The sequence below is a fragment of the Zonotrichia albicollis genome, chromosome 2, assembly GCF_047830755.1.
Source record: "Zonotrichia albicollis isolate bZonAlb1 chromosome 2, bZonAlb1.hap1, whole genome shotgun sequence".
Taxonomy (NCBI): domain Eukaryota; kingdom Metazoa; phylum Chordata; class Aves; order Passeriformes; family Passerellidae; genus Zonotrichia; species Zonotrichia albicollis.
In genome coordinates, this window is record NC_133820.1 from 1,991,266 (window position 1) to 2,015,420 (window position 24,155).

Sequence of the window (24,155 nt, forward strand, 5' to 3'; positions counted from 1 at the left end):
GCCACGTTAGATGGATATACAACACACACTTTACAACACTGTTCCACAGAATCTGCTGCAAGTGTTCATTTTTGTCTTCTCTCACTTTCCCCCCAAACTTGCTAAATGTGTCTGCCACAGCATCTAAACTGTAGCTGAAAAAAGGGTGAGTGTGATGGCAAAGCTGCTCTGAGAATAACTTCATAACGATTACTGCAAGACACAGCAATATATCACAATATTTTCTCTGTCTAGTAACACTTATCTTAGCCTCTGCTAGGCCAGCCTTGAGGGATTAAAGCTGAATTCCAGGCTTTCATTTGCTGTACAGTCTGCTGCAGCTGGTGCTCTAAGGCAATTAAGTTTATTTCTTATAGACTCTTAGAAAGAAAAAAACAACGAGTGTGGCAGCATTTTCACTTACTATGCTTGCCTGTATATAAATCTAACTTTTTTCTACAAGTATTTTAATTTTCTGAAGTGAATGGAAATCCATCAGCACCAGTTTTGAGTAGAAGAGAAGAATTACAACGGCAAATAGTAAAAATGAAGGAAGCAAGGTGGTGCTGTGATTACCCAGCTAAAAACATCCCTTCTTTTTACAGCTCTGAGATTCACAAAACTGGCAAGACTGGAGCATCTTTCAAACCTAAATATCTCTGTCTATTCAGCACACCTTGGACACTAAGCAGGAAACTACTCTGGTAGTCTGCAGCTGCAGAAAAATACTGAAAGAAGTTCAGTATTCTGGTGATTACTCTTTTTGGTTCATTTCATGTGATTCTGTGTAGCCAACCCCAAATCTCCTCCAAAAGGCAGCTTCCAGACATGTTCCTTTTCTGTGTTTAAATCCAGAAAAGGATTAAATAATTGCCTGGTGCATGAGGAGGTGAGCACAGACCTCAGCCAGCTCAGAGCTCTCCAGGAATCACTCTTCCCAAGCAGCCACCTCACCTTCTAACCTGTTCCCCTCCATGTGATGCTAAATCCAATTTTTTTAGCCAAGAATGACCCCTTAAATGAAAACAAAATGGAGCACATGAGATTTTAATCTGAATAGTTCCATGAATCTGTGAGGCACAGGCTTGGAGAGTGGGCTGAGTGGGGGAAGGTGCATTGGGAAAAAAAAAACAACCTTTGGGAAAGGACTTTTGTAGGAATTATTGCAATCATCTCAAAGGCTTGGGTCCAACAGCCATCTCCAACCCACAGCAGGGCAAACTGCCAAACTGCTTGCTAAAAAGGTTTTGTGGGTTTTCAGCTTTTTTTTTCTCTACTTCGCGGTTATTCTGCATCTCTCCTGGTTGTCTTTCTGGTCTCTTCTGCAGCCTGTATCCACAAGCCTGAGCAAACTGCCCTGTCTAATCACTAACATCTTCCTATCGATACAGAGAGCTGCCCTTTCAACCCTTCTTGCCTTTATTATTTGCCTCATATGCCTGCAGAATAAAGGATTGCTGAGATCTCTGTGACACAGGCAGGTAAAACAATGACAATGAGCCCCATCCAAAATCTGTGTGTGAAGCTGCTAACAGGAAATTTTACCTGTGTCTCCTCAGTTCCCAAGGGTTAGCCACTTTCCTTCCAGGCACAGATTTCCTCTGTCTGGAAGCTGGAAGAGGCTTCTAGCCCCTGAGGAAATGCTTAGCTGGAAACCCACATCCTTTTTCAGAGAAATCTCTCCAAGTGTTACCAGAAATGAAGCCACATGAACCTCATTTCTGGTCAAACCATTGTTTCATTGATGGCAAATTTCAGGTATACTTTTCTGGGATGATTATCCTACATGTCTCAATCTTATGTGATAAAAAAACTCCCAAACAACACTACAAAAAACTAAGTTTCATCTTTTGTAACTGAGTTTTTTATAATTGCAAAAATAATGCAGTATTTCTGAGGAAAATTCAGTGTCAAATGTATCCAGCAATTTAGGATGTCTGATGAAGCACAATCACTGAAATTAATTACCATCATCTTACAAAATTAGTTCTAATTAGCTGATGCCTTCCCACTTCAGAATATCTCTGAAGCAGCTTCATGTTGCAAATCCATGCCAATTTTTTTTTTACCCAAAAGCTCAACGTTAGCAGCCAGCATACAGAATATTTTGTGGGGTGGGGAAGACATAATTCAGCTGAGCTTGCTGTTAAATCCATACAAATAGCAGAAAGTGGGCACTGCTGTCTCTAAAGCAAGGAGTAAAGGTATTTTAGATTTTAGGGGTGAGAGATTAAAGGGTAGGCAGAGGCTTCTGATTCATGGCACAACCTGTACTGGCATGAAAGCAAATATCCCACCACAGCTGTGGGGAGGGTGATGGCAAATGGAATTCTTCCTCTGGAATACCCTCATGTGGGTCACCACAGAATCTCACTTTGAATTTGTAAGACTGCCCCATTTTTGCAGGCTTTTGGAGAAAGACAGATGGAGGGATGTGCTGGGGAATTTTTGCTGGTTGTGGTATGCAGAGAAATATTTCTTAAGGTGAGAAATACATTTTTTTACCCTCTGTGTAAAAACACTTTGCACTGGAACAATCGATTCCTTAAATAATAAGAAAGACAGACTATGTGATAAGCCCTTCCAAATCCCACAACATTTGTTATAGTCACTGAACGCCTCTCATTAGGATTGCTAAAGATAAAACCTCTCTGCTGCTTTGTATCTTCACAAAAGCTTTTAAAAATGTGGACTTATATCTGCAGGAAACAACTATTATTAATGAAGCAGCTGGATTTCTTTTTAAATAGGTTACTTTGCAGCCATTTGCTCTGCTAATTATAAACAGAAATGCTGACATATATCTTCAGTGCTTTGGGATGTTGAATATTATCTAAAGTACATTTAAAAAGCCTTTTAGAAGAATAACCCAGAAGAATATCTGAAGTATGAATTGAAGCTGTAAAATAATATACATGAAAAACAGCTGCAGAAATTATTAGCTCACATTTCCCCCCAGCAGTTCTGCTTCCAAATATATCTGATGCAATGTGAGAATCATTGCTCCACAGTAACATCATAATTCTGCTGATGCCACTTTCTATTAAAGTATCCTAATAAGTAGTAACTGTCCTGATACATGAATGCATGTGAAATAAACCTGGAATATAGATATCACACCAGAGCAGTTCAGAGGAAGGTAATTCTCTCTCATGAATTATTTCAGGACTTGGTTCTGTTCTCTTCTGTGAAATTCTCCACGCACACACACATGCACAGAACAATGCTTCAGGCCCAGACAAATCTTCCTGGGGCTCTGCTGAAAAATCACAGAGCAGGAAAGCTGCAGGTGCTCACATCAGGGGCAGCTCCTGTCTGCAGATGGACAGAGACATGAGCCAGAAAGGAAAGGGGAGTAATTTTTAAAAGCTACCCAGTGTCCAAGACATGGATGATACCAAACACTCCATAAAAATAACTTGGTTTTGAGAAATCATCAAATTATCACAGGAAACCACAGGTATGTGTCTGACAACATAACAGATATCTGTCATGTATCCTGACAACGGAAAATAAAAAATATTTGGGAGAGTAGGTGAGGAGGACAACAAAGAAATGTTAGAGAAAAATTCCTATGGAATAATCCAAACCAAACAGTAAAGAGAATCAGGGTCTGGAGGTATTGCTCTTCTCTGGTGGCTTTCCCCCTTCCCAACAAGTACTGCCTCCATGGCTTTCTGAAATGCTGGCTGATTTTCCCTCCTGCTTATTCGCTTTTTACCTCTGAGCAGTTCCTTCTTCCTGCTGCCACAGAGGAGCCTTCAATCGCCATCACCAAGGTTTTCATGCCAGTGTTTCCACAGCTCTCTGGTGAATGTCTCTCCTTTAGGACACCCTTTCAAACAAGTTTCCAAACCCACAGGCCCCTGACTCCCCACAAGCCCAGATTTAACATTCTGCAGGATGGAAATGACAGAGGGCTACTGAGGGCTGGTGTTTACTTTTTAAAGACAAATCTGAGATACTTGACATTAAAATTATTCACACAGGTTCTTAGGTCAGTGGGTCTCTGGAGCATTTCCAGGGGTTCTGTTAAAAAAGATACTTTTTTAGGGTAAGTTTAGCTCACAGAGGGGGGTCATCCTTTCCTTTTACATTTCTAAAAAGAATTAAATACAATTTAATTCTTTAGTCCTTCTTTAATGTTTACTAAGGACCTTTGGGGGTTAATTAATGCCAGGACAATTCACCCATGAACTGTTTTCTAATTCAATTGGTTAAATGCAAGTAGCCATAAATATTATAAATCAATTACTGAGTATATTCTACGCTTCACCAACCAAAAAAATCATAACAGAGTATTTTTGAAGGTGATTGAGAAAAATGAACCACTTCCATAAGGCCAGGCATTTATGCTTCAATTCATCTTTTCTTTCACAAAAACAATTTGAAATACATTTTGCTAAATACAGGAACTACTTTTGTAGAAGAAATCAATTATATTCTAAAGTTTAAATCTTCTTTTTTTCCAGCCGTGCTCTAATGTATTACTGTACCTCAGAAACATACCCTGGGGAAAAGGCTTCTATTCTTCACTGGAAATCCATGAATAACATTATGTAGAAATTAATTTATGATAAATGATTTAAAATCTTAAACCTAGAATGGTTTCTGGTTCAAATGTCATCAGAAAATGGCACCTCACCCGCAGGAAGGAGTCAAGGGATCCGTTCTCCATGTATTCAACTACAATCATCACTGGTCTGCCTGCAAAACAGCAAAGAGACACATCAGCATTATGCACATATTGTGGGGCTTTTGCAATTCTAGCTGCCCTGCACAGGTTAGTCACAGTAGCTGAATACATTAAATATTTCCAAAATTCTCATTTCTTTCACAATCACAATTCCCTGTGTTACTCCTAAGAATTATTTTCTATGCACTTTTTTTTTTTTTTTTTTTTTTTTGTTCTTACTGGATTAGCTGAATGCACATCATTCACTTTGGTGTATTCTCCCTTAAAAAAATGATCAAAGAAGAGCCTGCTATCTCCAAATAGCAAAACTTGCCATGTAATGTTTTGGAATGTATCTGAATTAAGGCCAAGCCCAAATATTCATAAGCCATGTCTGAGTAATTACAAACTGAGGGTCATAATTTTCCTTTAAAGAATAAAAGTCTCATTGACTTAGGAACATGGGAGACAGATAAAATGGGGTGTCACAAAAACAATTCTCCTAGATCTGCTGCGTGCATTGGGTGTGTATAATCCAGCAAAACTCTGAATTCATGAAAAATTGTGTATATTTTGTAGATACTTAAAATACACACAAATCAAGTGTTACTCAAATCAATGTTTTGCTCAACCAGCACAGTCCCAGGGAGGCACCATATCCAAACTGATGCAGAACAAGAGATTACATTTATTTTTTGAAAGGATATCCAAATGTGAAGATACACTTTTGAAGTGTGTACTTAACTTAAACGCCATCTCAGTGCTGGTACCCTTAAAAAAACCCAAAAACCTCTCTAAGTGCTTGACACGAGAGGGCAATCAGGCTGCCAACCAGGCTGCACAGCAATTCTTAGAACTATTAATATCCCAAAGCAGCCATTCTACACAAAAAAATTAATGAAAAAGAATGTTAATAAGATTAGGAAGGAGGTGAAAGGGCTTAAAATGGCAGATTTTTCTTTTCCTGGGAATGCCCATCTCTTTTGGGGTTTGTGGAAAACCAGAGCTATGCCAAGTGGTGACACTGAGTCCACCATTTCCCTTCCTCAGTTCCAATATTTTTCAAGCCTAAAAGAAGACTCTTTTATCACATCACTTCTTTTTTTCTCTTCTGCTCAAATTATGTTTGTGATTTTTTTGGATGAGGGGATGAGAAACAAACACAGTCTTGGGCTGCTAAATCATAGAAGGGCATTTTGATTATCCCACCACAATTGTCCATTTCTGTTCAGTTTGATTAAGAGTGGAAGTGTTTATTAAATGTCCACAATGTACAACAGGCCTCAGCCAGGTATTTCTCCTGAGCTGTTACAGTTTACCTTCAGTCTAAAAAACTGAATGATCCATTTCTGTGTTTGCTCCAGCATGCTGACCCAGAGTTTTGGGTTCCTGATAATGCCCATTCACAGGGCTTAGTCTGGTCTTTTTGTAATTCCTATCAATATTCCCTCATTTCCTCTAATAAAATTTGTGATTATTTCTGCATTGACTCTCATGTTCACATCTTACATGAATAAAACATTTCATAGTGTTGTCACAATACAACTTTTTTTTTTTGTGTATGTGTGTGTGTAAATTCCCAGATGCCTTGATAAGTCTTTTTGGAAAGCCCTTGGAAGTGAGAAGAATAACCAGCTTCTTTCTTTTTAGATGAATGTTTAGCCTCAGCTGCTGAGGTGCATCTGCCCCCAAATCAGTTATTTTCATCTGCACCCATCAGTTATACCCTGGTTTTGCAATATCAACTTAAAAGATACATCACTTTTAAGCTCTTAGAGATCAGAGGTTTTAAAAATTCATGTTTCCTTTAGTTCAGTTTGCTAATGATGACTGGTTGTACAGCCCACTCTCTTTAGTTTCAAGCACACGAATGCCCCAGATTCCCTTCCCTTTATCATTTCCTTACTGTCACAGGGCTGACACCTCCACATGAAAGGAAAATCCTAAAACCCAGAGAAGTAAACATCCTGCAGCCTGATGCTAGAGAATCTTCCATTGTGCAAAACCCTCTTGAGCAAGTAGTCATTTCTGAATTGATGCAGACAATAGCATTTTTCAATAAGTAGGGGTGTAAAGCTGGCTTTCAGAGATGGCATATTCAATCAGATATTTCTCTTTCTGGGTAAATCAACAACTAAAACACCTGTACAGATAATTTGCATTTGAAGGGAAGGACAAATGGAGCGTTAGAACAGCACCCCTGGTTTCCTGTGGGGAATCCTTTAGCACTCTACACTTTCCAGAAGCTGTAACTTTCTCTAGAGGTTCACAGGCCCTCATTGCAGCTTTTGTGCTCCTTAGATTCACATCCTTCAACACAAATTATTTTCATACTTGCTAAGCAGAACTATTAATTCTTCTACATTATCTCACAAAATATTCTTCCCTCCAAAAACCCCCACCTGTATTTCCTTTTGCTCTGACCCTATGCTCCTAGGTTAAAGTAACTATGAAATATATTTATATGCAATCATCTGTGGATTTAAAGAAGATATTTTGGTAATTTTTTTCACTGGACAATGAGGTTTTAAAGCATTCAATTTGAATGACTTGAAAGGACATGCCTTAACATAAAACCAGCTCTTCCAAGTGACAGCACAGGAATGGCACTAAATACACCAAAAAGTGCAGCATTTTCCTTCTAACAGGTTGCTGTATATCAGAAAATCAGCAAATCATGAATAAATTCAGTCACTTAGGCTGATAGCTTCCCACTGACTCATTCTGTATCACTTGCCATGCTACCTAAATTTGAAATGAAATTGAGGTGGGATTTTGTCAAGACACCAAAATGTGTCATGACACCATGAAAATAAACCTGGCTCCATCACTTTATTATCTCAAGTAAAAATCTTTAATCTGGACACAAACCTAAATTCTCAAATAATCTGGTCTTTAGTGTGACAGCACTTGATAAAAGCCACCTGATTTTGACCCAAGTCTAATGCATCCCTGGAGCTATTTATGTATTCCAAGCCAGACTGTGACAGTGACATTTTTAGTCAGCACAGAATTTGTCTTTGGAGCACCTGTGGATTAAAAATGTCTCAGCTGTTGTTAGGGCGGCTTGAAGACTTAAGAAGTGAAAAACTCTGGTACACAGCAGAATCCAGAGGGAAGTTTTACCATCAAAGTGGCAACACTGGCTCTATTGCCAGTGTGTTATCCTTTACAGAGTAGTGCAATCTGAGTCCAGAAAAACTTGTGTGTGCTGGACCCCTGTACAAACACAAAATATTGCTTTAGTTTTAAAGAGGATTACAAAACTGACTTCAAAAATAGTACTGGGAGATTTCTAAACTAGAGTAGTGTTTGCAACTAAATAAATTTTTAGAAAAGCCTATTACTTAGATTACAAAAATGCATGCATTTCTCATGGCACTAAAAATTCTTCATCCTCAAAACAAGATCAAGAATGAATAAATGGGAGTGGAGCAGAGAAGTCTCTGAGACAGAGAAGCAAGTTAATTCTACAGCCAAGAGCCACACAAGAAAAGGAATGGAAAAAGGACACTGAAAAAGGTGTCAGCTGAAGGTTTGGAATCAAGGAGCTAAAAACTGTGGGTGCTGTCCTGAGAACCCTAAATACAAATTTTACACACTACATATATCACATTTATAATTTGCAGCACGTTACAACAGATGCATCATTTTACTACTTATTTAAGATAACAACATGAAATAATAACTGTAATTATACATGACACACACACTGATATCATCCTCACATTCTCTGTTCTCAGATTTTTTGGGAAAGCATAAATATTCCTGCCCCAGACACATGTGGGATATTGTCTGAAGCAGATTTCCCTCCTTTTCTGTGGCTCTGGGAGATCATTTCAGAGTTCCAGCACCTCAGAAAGCCACACTGCACACACAAGAGCAGCACTGGGGCTTGGCATGATGCAGGAAAAGGACAGCAACCCAATTTATCCCAACTGAGATGAATCTATAGAAGGGACAGGGGCTGTTCACTGTTTTGGGGCAACTCCCACCTTGTTACAAGAGGCTGTGACTGCTTTGCACAACTTTCCCTAAGAAAGTTCCTCCCTGCAGTTCTCCCACTCAGCTGTACTGCAATGCCACTCAAACAAAACCAGAGAAAATGACAAACAACCTGTATTGATGTCATGCCACCCCAGAATATTTTGCAATCTTGTATCTTCCACTGATCAATCTGCTTGTCATTTTTTAATAAGCAGGAATGCAAAAAACAAAAAAAAGGGAAACAACCCCATAAATTTCCAAATAATGTAAAATACTGATTAAATCTGAAATTCACATTGTATATATTTTTAAGCTTTTTTTCCCACAACACAAGATTTTGATAGCATGCAATTTAACTGAGTGCCAGAGTGATGAATAAGGAGGAGAATCTGAAGTGTCATATCAATGACAAAATATTCAGCTTGTTGTCTCCTGTTGTCATTTTAAATAATACAGCAAAGCCTCCTTTAATGAATGTTTTATGTAAGATTAATCCTCCAAAAAGAACAGTTAGCATGTGTTCCCTTTCTACAGACTTACAATGAAATCTCTAATAGCAATTATGGGGATAGATTTGTTAACATAAACACATGATCCTCATTCTTTCACTTAAAACAGCACAGGTTGGCACCTGTTCCCTGGTTTATATCAGAAAAAAATTGCTCCACCACTCCTGCAGATCAGAATCCACACGGCTCAGGAAATCACCTCCCTATCAGGCATCTCTTCATTTCTGCTGGTTGCCAGGGATTTATCTGCTGCTACAGCAGAGATAAGGCAGCCCCAAAGCCAGGGCACCCCCTGGCTGAGGGCTGTGCCTCCCACAGTGCCAGGGAAACCCAGGGCAATGCTTGGGAGCCACCCCTGGAGCTCACAGCTGCTCCATTCATTGCACACCCTGCAAATCAGAGCCGCTGGCCACGGCACTGCAGCTGCTTCTCTCCTGTCATCACTGGAAATGCATTTGTATGCACCAGAAAGAATCCACTTCAGGGATTAAAAAGTATTTTTCTATTATACAAAACAGGTAGAGGAAAAAAGAAAGAAAATTAAACATTAATAATTCTGCCACTTTGCATTTTTGGTTTTGCATTGTTAGCTCCCATCAATTTACATGAAGCCAATGTGAATTTTACTGCAAGCCCCCACACTTGAATTCTTGACTCACAGAAGACCCCTGACTAAGACCAGTGTCCAAGCAGCATAAAAAAATGGAAGTTGCAGTTCCAAACTCCTTTTTGAGAGTTTGGAAGCCAGAGTCTGCAAACAGGATGGGATAACATATTTACATCCTGCTACCACAAGAATTCCCATAGATATAACCTATTTATCTTCTCCTAGTGCACTTTGGATTTTCTCATGTCTACATACCAAATATCATTAGTTAAGTTAGTTTAGTCCAAGGAAGATACTTCTGGAAAATCAATTAATATCACTTCAAAACACATGAATGACCATAACACACTGTTTGAATGGAAGGTATGGTCACACAGCTACCACTGCTACCTGAAGATTTATTGTATCCACATAATCTGAAAATATTTCATAACATAAACCTGTTTTCCTGTAATTATCCACTAAATGCTTTACCACTTACTACCCTGTGACCCACTGGCAAGGAATTTATGCCTGTTGGTGTGTTTTGAAAGCCAGGAAAAGTCTGTATGTATATTTATAAAATATTTATATTAAATATTTATAAAAAACAGAAGGTTTGAGAACCTGCAGCCTCACCTTGCAGGCAGCAGTGCACGTGGCTCTCCTGGCTCCTCACATGACAAAAGGAGAATGTGCTTTGGACAACAGAAATTTGATGAGTCCTGCTCCTCCTGCAAACCCTAATCCACATCAATCCCTCCAGTGTGCCTACAGAAGATATTCTGGAAGATTTTGAGGAAAGGAAAGTGGAACTGTAAAGAGAAAGCAGCTATGTTGTTTCCATTATTTATTTTCTGATCCTTATCTTCCCATGAGAGAAGCAAGTGGAATGCAGGAGAGAGTAAAACCAGAAGAAATAGGGGGTTTTTTTTGTCACTACTTGGAGGTTGGGTAGGTGAGAAAGAAATAAATGGCTAAAATTATATTATAGAAATACAAAAAATGGCACTTTTGCTTTAGCACTGAAGCAAAGAATAAGAGAAAAAAATAGTAACAGATAATGCATTCTGTTCAGATTCAGTTTAAGACAGACTTTTGCCCAGTTGGATTAACCAAAACAATTCACCTCAGTTATTTTATAACTGAAATTCAGCATATTTCACTTAATCTAATGACATCTCACCCTGAGGCTCCTCAGGGTTCATATCAGCCCACATCCTCCTGTGGAAGGAGCAAGGGATGTTCTTTGGTCCAGAATTAGACCACAAGTCTGACTGCATCAATGATCACTGCCCTGCTGACCCCAGAGCACATAAAGGAGTTTAAACAATGGCAAATCTGTGCACAAATCTGGGCTTCTGCACTTCATATTCAGGCTGCCACGATTCATAACAAGTTATTAGGGAACACAAGAAGCAAATCCTACTTAACCTCTGTTGTGAATTCACCTATTAGCATGGGGGGATTATATTTAGAAGCTCTAAGCTACAATGTAAATTTGAAAAGGAGCAAATTTTTAAAAAAAGCATACACAAGGTTACAATGAAGCAGGGTTTTGTGCTTCCATAAGCATAATTACATGGTTAAGATGTTATTTCAATCCTATTCTAAAATGTCATTTGTTGTTTATTTGATATTATGCCTAATTGAGACGTTGATAAGATTCTGACATGACTTTAGAATACCCTTTGTGTATTTTCCCATTTACCATTTGAGCCATTTTGCCCCATTTCCCTTCAGTCTATATAAAGATTAAACATCTGAGATACCACTGAGATATAAAAAACTCATGATCCACCATTCTTCCTTTGTGAGCAAGGCATCATTTCTCATGTGCAGAAGTAGGGGAGGTCACACATCAACACTCCTGAAGGTTCTGGAACCCACAAAGGAACCTTTGGTTGTAACATGTGGGCTGCTAAATCCAAAATTAAGAAAACAAAACATCACAAGTCAGAGCTCCAACAGATACATGATGCCCTGGACCTAACATTGGTATTTTTGTGATCTCCTGGGGTTTTTCATCATTTCTCTTTGAGGGTTTTTACTTTCAGAACATGAAGGCACACACTGTCAAGCTTCTCTTTCCAACTCTGACTGTGTGTCACAGACAGGTGATATGAGTCTGTACAGGATTGTCTAGTCTTCACCAACTGCACAAGCCACCTAAAAAGGTTTTTTAAATACCACTATGTAAAATTCCAATTTAGGCAGATTATTTCCCACACTCAGTATTTGGGTCTGGGAATGCTACTTCAGCAAGTTGAATTTAGGTAGGAGCCACTGGCTTCCTACCTAAAACAGACCAAAAGTATTTAAACATTATTCAAGTTAGCTGTTCCTCCTGCCTCCCATCTCACAAAAATGAACCAGTTCTGATTATGCTTTTACATCCAGTATTCTAGAACAGGCAAAAAAGGGAGTTCAGTTTTCCCTTAATCTTGAAACAAAGAAAATCTCTGCATGTCATTCACAAATGTCCTTCTGTGTGTATCTGTCAAGCTCCTCCTGCACTCTCCATATCTTTCTGCTCCTGTCAGTAAGGAACAGCAACTTGCTTCAACATGCTTGCAACAATAAATTTCCACATTTTCTGTAGTCAGATTGTTAAAATATGCAATAGTACTGTATATTATGTAAAAGTGACCACATATGCAATACTTCTTTTCTCAACTTCTAGGATTTAAATGTTTGGAATTGTTTACCATGACCACCTGAGCATGAAATAAGATATTTAGCAAGGGTGAAGAATGAAAATCTCCTTTTATCACATCCTACACTCAGAGCTTAATCTCACTTTTACAGTTCAATCCTAACCCTAGCTGACTAGCACAAAATATGTTTCTTTCAGTATTAATGCTGCTTGCTGCTCATCCTTATTTTGGTTCTGAAGTACTCCCTGCCTGCCTAATGGGAAAGTCCATCTACATTTGAACATCTGTTCTCAGAAAATACATGCCATCATGTATTAGTTATAGGGTTTATAATTTAAACATTCCAGTGGAACAGCACTGAGGCTGGGAAGAAAAAACTGAAAGAGCCATTTGGCTCAGGTACCCCAGGAAATGCATATGCAATAGAAAAATCAATTTGTTACTCACTGGGAAAGGATTAGCTTTCATTTAACAACAAATATAGAAGTGTTGGTGCTGGAATTCAGAATAAAGAAAAATGCATTAACTGGGGGGAAAAAAAAAAGTTACTTTTCTCATTATTGGAGTACTATAATCATATTCAGTATGTACAATGCCCCTTGATGGATCTTGTTGAGTAATTTTGTTCAATAAGGGTCAATACAATTTGCTTTCAAATGTCAGTTCATATAATATCAAGAATAATGGGCTCACTCAGGTGCGCTTGGAAATTGTAATAAAATATTAATTTTGGGCAAAAGAAAACTGTTAATCATCTAGTTTAGTACTCTACAATTATGCATGAATTTTTTGAGGAGCTCTGTGGGATAAATGTGAACATTGAAATGTGTGTTAGACATAGAGCCATAAATAACTGGGCAGCAAAACACCAAAGAGGGATATCCTCTGTAGAATGTGCTTTTTGGTGAAGAAGAGCCCAGGACAGCAGTGAGCAAACCATCCTGTATCACTTCCAGTTTCTGGAGAGTAAGTGCATTCTCAATTACTTATATTGCACGCAATATATTTTTTGAGGTTCACAAAGGTGGGTTGTTTCATCAAGCCAAATTTCTTTGCTTCTATTTTTCCTACAAGGTCAAGGAGCTGGACAGGTAACACTGACAAATGAAGTGGCAGGAAATAACTGATGGCCACACTTCATGGAAAAAGCCACATCAGGATACTTCACAGAAGCTCCAGAGAGGGGAACAGGGGCAATGACCCAGCTGCTGCCCACAGCATGAAGAGGAGATGATATCCACAGAGAGGAGCTCATGGCAAGAATAATTTTGATGGTTCTCTCCTGCTAATGCAGTTTGAAAGCCGAACAGTCTGAAGGAGAGGTTTGGCTAACAGAACCTTTCCATGGTCACTCATAGCCTGGCACCCATCTCCAGCTCTTGCTGACAGAAAAACTCAGTGGAGGAGTTGAGCTTGAAAGGAACAGTAGGAGAGGTATTTGTTTTCCCTTTTTTCCTTCCCAGCTCAGCAAGCTGAGCAATCTCTGGCTCTTCAAAGACAGCAGAGCACAGTGAAGCTTCCTGCCTGTAACTTCTGTGGGCATTTACACAACAAACCCTTCACACAACACTTCAATCAGGAGCTGAAGGAGGAGCGAGCTGAGAGCTTCCCCAAAGAGGAGCAAAGAACAAACAGGGTGTGGAGCTTGGGAGGGAATGTGAAGGGAGAGATGCAGCTCTGGCAGTTTATAATCTGGCTTTTCACAAGGGGTGTGTGTGTGTCATGAAGGAAGCTTCCCCAGCTTGTGCCAGCATCAGTGTGATGAGGAGTGTAAATGCTAAGTGGTTTAAGAATTCTATTTAATGTATGCAAGGCTATCACTTGACAAAAAGTACTTATTGCTCATGTGAATCCATCTGTCACTGCAGACCTACACCAGCTAAGTCATGTCAATTTGTGCTGCTAACAGGTGGAATAACAAGGAATGAAGTAATTTGTGACATAAATGATAGCTAAATAAAAAGGAAGCTGTTGTCTGCAAATGGACTTGTTTTTGCAAGAATCTAAGACAAGTTTTTCAGGCCTGCTTTAAGTTTTGCTTCTGGTGAAAGCAGTGACAGACTTTTGATGTAACTATCAAAGATAAGCACTATTGCATTAGAAGTTATGTCTAGGCTTGAAAAACACCTACATTTGAGACAATCTATTTACGCAGAAAGACATAATGCCCTGTCCCAGCAGCATAAATTAATCTTTAAATTGGCTAAATGAGGACACCTTTTGCATAAGAGAATCTCTGCACAGTCTAAAAGCTGAATTACACAAAACTGAACATCAGCTGTCAATGCAATGGTAAAAGAAATACACTCCTCTCAACTACTGAGATTAAAGTAGAAAGGGAAAAAAGGAAATCAACAGCTGCATGGCCCTGCCAAGCTGCTTTCCAGACACTTATTTATAGCAGCCTTTCTGGTTTAGTTCTGTGTTTCATTAAAACATCTGTGGTAAATTCTGTAGAAAAAAAGAGCTAAAAGAATTTTGTCTTTAGTTAGAAATAAATTTTCTGAGTATTTGGAAGGGAATCTGCCACTTAGCTTGAGTTAAAGATTTTGGTAAATAAAAAGCATCTCATTATCTTTGTTCCTAATTACCCTAATAGCAGAATAATGCTGGCATTTTAAGTTTCCCATGTAGTTAAATTAACTGAAATCTTACCCATAACCAATATGTGAAACAATTAGGTTATAATTCTGCAGTTATTAAATGTTAAATACCTCTGTTAGGCTTATGAGAGCTACTGCCCAGCACAAGCCCAAACATCTCCACTGAATCATGCACAGCAAGAGAATCAGTTCTCTTACATCCCACATCAGCACTACCTTGTCAAGATTTGTTTTCATGGTTTCTTTTAGTTTGTTTTTTTTTTTTTTCTCAAAAATGTTTTGGATTTTTTTTTTTCTCACATGTAAAGCAAAGCTGCTTTTAGGAATTTAGAAATGGAAAGGACATTCCCTGGTCATCTCTGATGAAAAAAGAGGCAATTCAGAATTCATACCATGATTAATATAAATGTAAATATGATAAAGTAAAAAAGGAAGAGTTAAATAGCAGCAGTACAAGTAAGATTGTTGAGATGCAACTTTTAGCAGCAATTTTTGACTTGCACTGCAGAGCTTCATGCCCCCTGATCCCCCACATGCATTCTTTCTCAAAGGAACACATCTTATCCATTGGATTTATCCCAGTTCTTCATTGCCTCCCAACTACTTGAAAATCTTCCCTTTCTCTGGGGTGGCTGCTTTGCTTACTTTTTTTTTTTCGTTGCTTTTGACACGATCAAACAACAACATTTATCTCCATTAACATGAAACGATATCTGTTACACATCATGCCATTGCACTTCCATATTTTCCCACTTTCAATGTTTCACCAGATTGACTCTGAATTCTTACTAAAAGACATTTAAAAGGAAGGAATTATGAATGAGCTTCGTTCAACAAACTGCATTTAAGAGTTTTAAGTCCATAAGACCAAAAGCTTTACAAGTACTCCAAAAACCAACAGTCCTGAGGATCTTGTAAAATTAACTTGTAGGCAGGGAGGGAGTTGAGAAGCCACTTCATGAATCTGAGGCCATTTGCAATTTCACAGAATCAGTGGGATGCTCTACATAACACTGTGTTCAAAACAGAGAATTTTATGGGGCCTGCAGTATTTCCTGCTCAATATTGCTTAGTTACAGGTATCACCTCTTTGTGATGCTGACTGCCACAATTCCTAAGGGCTGTTAAACACTCTGAGGTATCCCATGGAGAAAAAAATATGGAAAGTATTTCACAAACTGTTGACAAAAGAAACCCAAACAGTCACAAAAAAAAGACATCAAAGCTGCTGAGATGCTTCTATTCAAAGAAAGCAAAGAAAGAAATGATAGCACTTGAAAGAAAAAGAAAAGTAAGAATCATCTTGTAATTAGAATTACTGCAGTAGATAAAACGGGACACAGAGAATTACAACAGTTTCTTTTGTATAGCAAGTCAGTAACATTATGTAATTTTCCAATTTTCTCCCTTTTTTTACCAGATTTTTTTTCTTTCAAGAAAAACTTTTCAGTAACACTACAGATAACACAGGATGTCCAGAAAAGATACCAGCCTGATATTAGCCCATGCACAGGTCCATTTTTAAACAAAAATATGCAGTTTGGCAAGGAACTTTGATTTGGTCTTAACTATAGCTGTATGTATTTACTCTTCACTTATTACTTTTGATGCAAGATGGTGTTTAATGGCTCCAGAAGAGAATGGATAACACAACACAAGTGGCCTGTCTTGGAAAGGAGCCCTCTAACCTGTCCTCACTTATTTAAAGAGAATTACAGAGTTCAAATCATGGTAAAAATTACTAAAAAAAAAAAAAGAAAAAAAAAAAGGTGGTTTTCATGAGATACAACTTGAGCTACCAAAGCCCACAAAGGTTTCAAACACCAAATTAATATATTATTAAGTTTTCCCTTTCCAAATCTGTTTTTTTCCCATGTTTTAGCGATGGAATATAAATTTTTAGGGAAGAGTCAGAGTCACATACATTCCAAGATTTTAAAGTTCTCCTTCTTTGTGCACATGGACATGCTTCAGGAAATGGATGATTAGGGGATACCAGGCCTTCTCTTCCAATATTTAGGTTGGCCACTTAACTGCAGGACAGTTTCCCTCACAATTTCTCCAATACATTAATTCAGGAAAAGGGCTTGTTCCCAAGAATTTATTGTCTTTTCCGTTTCCTTTTGGTTTGGCTTTTTATTGGAAAGGACATCTGACCTTCCTGTCTGATAAATACCAAATTTGATTTCCCTGAGATGTGTGGAGAGATGGGGCAGAGAGTGAAGGAAAAAACAAAAACTGATGTGTGGGAAGAGGCTGGAATACCTACCAGAGGAAATGCTGGGGGGTAAAGATCCACCCCCTGCCACTGGATGTGAGGCCAGGATGCTATTTAAAAATCCCGCCCTCAGGAATCTGGAAAGAGACTTCACCCCAATGGTCGGGAAGGATCCTTTCAAAGAAATAGAAATGATCATTAATCAAATGGCTTGTTCTCTGGCTGACACAAGAAGCTGACTGTTTAAAGAAAGAACAACCAAATCTCTGCAGAGTTAACAGTGGTTTCATGGGAACAGATGTCATGAAAAGCAGTTAAAAGCTTTTGTTTGCTTTTTAACCAAGTCATACAATACACAGCTTTAACCAGAAAAAGGTTTTCTGCATAGTTTGCAAATGGAGAATTCCAGCTAGAAAAATTTGGTGTTTCAACAGCAAATTGCACCTGTGGGATATTCATAATGCATTCCAAATGACTCCACCATAGAGGCATGTTACAATTTTGTGTTCAAATCAAATCAAAGACAGACCAGTAGATGTGAGGCTATACCAGCAAAGCTGTTTTACACCAGTTTTTTAAAGCCAACTGACAAAAGTCACAAGGGGCAAAGGGGAACCAGGATTTGCAGCTAAAACACTGAATTCTGTGTCAAGGCAGCTCCAGGATCAGAGTTTCTGTCACACCTCCCAACACCTGTCAATGTATTGATACAGGCAAAAACCAGGTGCATGGATAATGCCTAAAGATTTTTAGCTTTTTAATATATTTTTCATATAATTGCAACTTTTGATTTTAGGCAATGTGGACATGGCCCATTTCTGCTTTGCTGTCACCAGAAGCTCAACGCATTTTATATTTTCACTATAATAAACTGTATTTTCTTCTCATTGCCTACATGTATGGTTTTAATCCTAAAAACATGATTATCTCATCCACCTCTTCTAAAACAAATATTTGTGACAAAGCCAGTGGTGAGAAATGCAGATGCCTTAGCATTTGATCCACTGTTTCAGCTTTCAGCATTTGGACAGAGATCTGCAGACATCATTTCAACTTCATGTTAGCGCTCAGTGAGTGCCAGCATCAAAGAAATGACAGCTCTGCACATCTCACTGAAAAGCACAGGGTCAAGGTTCTCCCACCTGGCAATAAATCTAAACTGACAATCAGAATAATCTGGGTATTTTTGCAAGTGCATCAAGTGAGTATCCATCCAAAAAGTTCGGCAATGGCAAGTTTGTTTTCCTCACCTTGCAGGTACTTCATGTTTGTTTTTTTTAAGAGATAGAAAGCATCTTGATCTTTATAGACAATGAGAAAAATAAAAGGCCTTCAACAGCTGAGATTTTTTTTTCCATTAATAAAAATACATTGAGGAAAATTTACCCTCAAAATGCACATGCACTTGCTGAATTTAAAGTAGCCTAGAGGAGCTTTGAGATTTTACTTTTGTTTTCAAGCAAGAATTCTGATGTTTTCCCTCAATCCATCTGTCCTTTAAATTTTTTAGTTAGTCATGCTGCAGTCTGTGGAAAAATAATTAATTTAATTGATCTAGATGCAGTACTTTTATATCTGATGGCTAAAGTTAAGTTTTCCCTCTGGACATTTAAGAGAAGTCTTTGGCATTCCTAACAAGTGTTTCCATATTCCATGGCTTTCACTTTAAAATATTTGCAGAAGTTATCCTGGACAGACAGTTCAGAATGCAATGCACAAAAATTCAATTTTAAAATGGAAATTGTTCCATTAACCCCAAGATGTTTGGTACTATACAGCATCTTAAAACATAAAGGCTACATAATGAACATATGAAGACTTCCCGAATAGAAAATTGCTCCTGTTTCAAAATATGAATTATACCAAGCATAAGGTATAGCCACTGAGTCACACACCATATGTACAGACCTTCAGAAAAGCCAAACAGCTTCAGCTTCACCAGTGACATTTTCCTCTATTTAAATGCTGTTAAATGGCAAATAACTCCAGTTTCCTAAGCCTTACAGTAAGTTAGTTTGTTACAGAAAGTCATGAAGATAACCCCAAATTTTTTTCACTTATTGTACATATTCAGAAATAATAAAAAAAAAACCAACAAGGAGCAGTGAATTTTAGAGCGAATAAGTCTATAAATACTAGGAGAACTAGAGGGCTGAAATTATTGAGGTTTTATAAGCAGCAAATAACTTAAAGAGTACATATAAGTACCACTTTTCTCTCACACTCAAAAGTCAGGGTTCGGTTGCTTCAGTGTAAATGCTTTGTGTCATTTGAGATGCTCTAAAAAATCTGAGACATTGCCAGCTGAGTGGCAGACATGACACGACCAGCAGGAGATTTCCACTCTCAAAGTGGCTGTGAGAGGCAAAGCAGCATTTGGATATTTAAGAGGAGGCACTGAGTGTCACTTCAGGCAACTGAATCCCATCTCCTGTCACCTCAGAAATGTCTCTGATAAGCACAACTCAGTCACTAGAACAAGACCTCATTTAGTCTCTTCCAGAAGTCCACAAACACCTCCTGAAAAGGACAAGGTTGGTGACATTCAGCCCTGACCAGTATCCATCAACAAAAAAAAAAAAAAGGCAGAAAAATGAGAGACTAAAAGTTCATTAAAACATTCCCAGCTCTAAATTAAAATACAGCCCCAGGATGAACTTTTTTTCAGCCCCAGGTGTGCTTTTTTCATCATGTGCACAATGTGAAAAGGGTTTGAGACTTGATTATGCGATTTTATGTCGGGAAGGTGATAATCACTGCAGATAAAGCAAATTAATTCTTGTTAACTCACATCAATCACCACCAGATGGACAAAGCTTTGATAAGAGCTTTGGGCATTTACAGTAGTTTAGAAGGTACTCAAACATTTACTTATTTGCATAAACATTCATGAAATATTCGAATGAATGACACAAAATCACAGAATGTGTAAGGTTGGAAAGGACCCCTGGAGTCAGCTAGTTAACCAGATTTCTTGAGAAATTATGTGAAATGATGCCATTCTGTCAGTCCACATCACACAGAGACTCGTGTTTCCCACCACTTCTGTTGTTTTCTGCAAAAACTCATTTTTGCAGTGGGTGCACTCGCACTGATGGAAAGATCTTTCAGTACAAGATTCTAAACTGGGAAAAGGAAACAAGAATATTAAGCCATGATCCCCAGTGCCCTCAAACGCTGTTGTTATTTAGCAGTTTACAGTCATGGATTTATTGAGGAGAAAGCTCCAACCTCTCCCTGCTCCACAGATACACACTATGAACATTTTGTCACCTTAACATGGGAAACCACATAAGTTACAATATTAGTTGGAAAAGTGTGTTGAAACTGTAGAAATACATGGAATAGCTGACAGTTCATGAAGTATCCACCACTTTCTGAGCCCTGTGATACCAGTTTAGAACTCAGTGTAAATTCTTCTGTTTCACAATAATTACAGCTAAGTGCCTGAGCTCAGAAGCCATGGGGGAGTGCTGAATCAATTAGCCTGCCTTCCACCTTCAGCTGTTGTTCCTGGGGGAATATCATCCCACAAATTGTGGAATTTGATAGGGAAGTCACTGGTACAGCATCCTAAAGTGGCGTGGGTTTAAGTAGGATGTTATCCCCCTGAGCAGAAGGGCAGGAGAAGGTGGCTGGGCACAGGAAATCCATATGCTCAGTTCAGCTCCAGAGCACTGACATGAATTCACACCCATTTATTGGCACTCTGTGCTCACAGCACGGCCAGCCAGGAGGAACAGCCACTGCTCCCAGCCCACATCCCATGGCCAGTGACAAAACTGTGCCCTGTTCTTTGTCACTGCTGCTTTTCCTTGTTTATTACTATTATTCATTATTATTGAGTATTTATTCAATATTTTCTGCAGGTGGAATCGACCATTTCATGTGCTGTGTACTTCTGAGCATCTAACAGCCACAAATTGAAAAGCAGCTCTTTGGCTGCTTAATTTAACAAACTGGATTGAGAAGCTCTAGAGAGGTCACAATTGCCCTCTTCTATTTGTTTTTACAAGCACCATCTCTCTATTGGCACCAGCAAAAGAACACTTCAGTCTGTTGTTCCCTTCCCACAGATTTGGTTTGGAAAAAAAAGAAAAAAATGCACGGGTGGTATATTTAATGTAAAAAATCCCATTGCTATTTGTTTCTATACAGTCAGTTCTCTTGGTGCTTTCCATACAGGGATTGTTGAAACCCAGCTAAGAGAAAGTCCCAGGAACTCTGCAGATGAAGGCTTTGGGGAAGGGAGGGCTGTAGGGAGCTTTGGCATCCAGTTTGGCTGGAAGCAACTGGCTGTTTGCACTCCAAACTGCATTTTCAGGCAGGGTGGGCTGAATATTTAGTAACAGAATTCTGGAGGACAGATTGCAGAAAGTTTTCCTGCTTCTGAATAAGGGAATTATTCAATTTTATCACCTAATGTCTGAGAGAAGACTGGCTTCTGTTAGGAGCATTTCCCATTCTAAAATAAAACCTCATTTTTGTTGTTAACTAGTGTTTCCTTGGGGAACTTAGAAGCTTTTTTTTTCAAAATTATTTGAAATATATCCATTATGGAAACTACTGAAAACCAGCTGACTTTTCTCTCGCATGATTTTATTGATTTATCCTTGCTAGACCACCAGGAATGGCACATTACTTCATAACCTTTTATGAGGGAACATATGGAAGGTTTTTATAAGGAATGGCTTTATAAAACTTTGAAATTATGATGTCAGATTACAATTTTTAGAGCACTCAAAAGGCTTGACTTGCAATGAAAAAAAAAAATCAGAAGCAGGGAAAAAATTTATCCCTGATGAATTTGTTGGATCATGTTTTCAGTACATTTAGAAAACATAAACTTTTTTCAATGCAATAATATGGAGATTTAGAATATGCTCTTATTTTAGAGCTTTTTTCATGAAAGCAAAGCCTGATAGAGTAGTATGCCTAAATTCTTACCTGAATAATTCACATCTCTTAGAAAAAAATCTAATTTTCAAGATCACTAAATAGTATTTTGCAATAGACATCACAAAATATTAAAGGATCGCAAAAATTGACAGAAATTAACCCCTGCTGAAATCGCAGAACACAGAATGGCTGAGTTTGGGAAGGAGCTCTGGAGGCCACCAAGTCCAAGTGAATCATTTCCATTACCTTGCAAATCACACAGTTAAACTCCTGAAGGCTGAATTCTGCTTTAGGGTACCTAAACCAGTAAAACCAAACCTGCATTGCGCTGTGCAGAGGGAAATTTATTCTCTCATGTTCAGCAGCAGAGTTTTAAAGGAGTGATCTAATTTTGTTTCCCCAGATTCTAGAGCAGCTGACATCACACCCACAAATGATTTTCTCACAGCTCAAGAAACTTTCAAGAACTCATAGAGTCCTTTGACTGCCTTTTCCTGGTGTCTGGATTATTTATTTAAATGGTTTTTTTACTCTTCAGTTATATTTTAACTCTGAATTTCCTGCAGTTTACTGGTTTGGAAATAATGAAGCATTCCTGTGCTTTGGCTTCATTTCTGAGGAACTCTCGCCCAGCTCTTGGGGAACACATTTTCAAAGTCCTGCTTTTCTATATCAAGTTCCCTGATTTCTACTCCAGATTTAAAGGTACAGGGTCTATCTGGAAACATGAAGAAGACAAACACTGGGCAGGGCAAAGCTGCTGATCTCCATCCCTGATGAGTTTAAGCTTGAGATCCCTGTGGAACACAAGGCTTCCCTACAAACCTGCACTCCCATTTCTTGACTGGCTGATGGGAATACGTCCAGAGCCAGGAATATTTACACAGAGTGAGACTGTTTTAGAAAACCCCAATTATAACAACTTCTGGCTTTACTTATGACTTCTCTGGGACAAAAAGCAAATGCTGAAAGAATCTTTCAGCTCCTAAGGAGGAACTGATGTAAGTTACAGAATATTTGGGGAGAATTATTAACATCTAATTTAATTTCCCTTGCTGCTTCTACACAAACAGGTGATTTGGGGGGGGAAAGTGAGGGAATTGCCTGAAAAGAGTTCTACAAACACTACAGGCATTTATTTTGTGATGTGTTAAATGTCAATGCACACCGAAGTTCTGGTTGCTGGGAAGATTGGTGTGACAGCATTAATGTGATTAAGGCTTTTAACAGCCATAACAACTGCTGTGTTGAATTATCTTTGTAGCCTTAATGGAATAAAATGGAAATACTGAGCTTCTATGGCAAAAACTGTGTATGCTTAAGCTGGCTACTAAATAAGTGTTTATCAGTCCCTGCTAAACTGAAAATAGCTTTAGCACAATGCTAAATAAGAACCTGAAATCTTTATGTGTTTATAGGGATGTATGATACCCAGGACACTGCTACAAGCACTGTATGCTCTACATTTGAATTTCATTATCATGCATTCCTTATTACGTGAAAATAAAATACTTTAAAATTACAGATTTCATGATAAAAGAAAACAAAGCCTGTAATATCAGCTGAAAACTTTTTGATTCATTTTTTATACATCATTATTTTAGGGAATTATGAATCCACTAATAATTATCTAAATTATCTTTTCATCACCCACTTTTTGTTATTTTGGAAGGAAAAATCTAAGCATTCCTATCATTTGGAATTCTTTGTCCTTTTAAGACAGGAAACTCTCATGAGAAATGTTGGTGGGGTAAATGGGATGGTTAAGAAGTTACAGGGGCTTTTTAAAATTTTCAGTTGCCCATTTTCATGGTATTTCCATAAAAACAGAGATTTGGTTTGAATTTTGTACTTTATGTTTAGAAATTGCAGAGCGGTTTAATTTAATGAGTGAACTAGCTTTCCATGGGTGACATCTGAAGGTGGATGTGTTCATGAAGCTGCTGTGCACTCTGCAGCTCTGCAAATGAAGCTTTTTTCCTCTTTTAGCCTTGTTACCCTGTTACAGCATGAACCAGGGCTTGGAGATAAACACTCCCCAC

The 24,155-nt window shown here is 38.4% G+C and overlaps 1 protein-coding gene across 5 annotated transcripts in view; it reads right to left on the bottom strand.

The window, feature by feature from the left end:
* EPHA6 (EPH receptor A6) overlaps window positions 1-24,155 on the bottom strand; it is a 367,730-nt gene that overhangs the window by 52,769 nt on the left and 290,806 nt on the right. For 3 of the 5 annotated variants that reach the window (XM_074531375.1, XM_074531363.1, XM_074531356.1), the window contains 2 exons: window positions 17,266-17,388; window positions 4,625-4,686 (listed from right to left, as the gene is read on the bottom strand). In XM_074531375.1, the coding sequence (XP_074387476.1) occupies window positions 4,625-4,686; window positions 17,266-17,388 (185 nt within the window). The remainder of the gene's footprint in view (window positions 1-4,624; window positions 4,687-17,265; window positions 17,389-24,155) is intronic. The other 2 variants (XM_074531379.1, XM_074531368.1) reach the window with 1 other exon arrangement.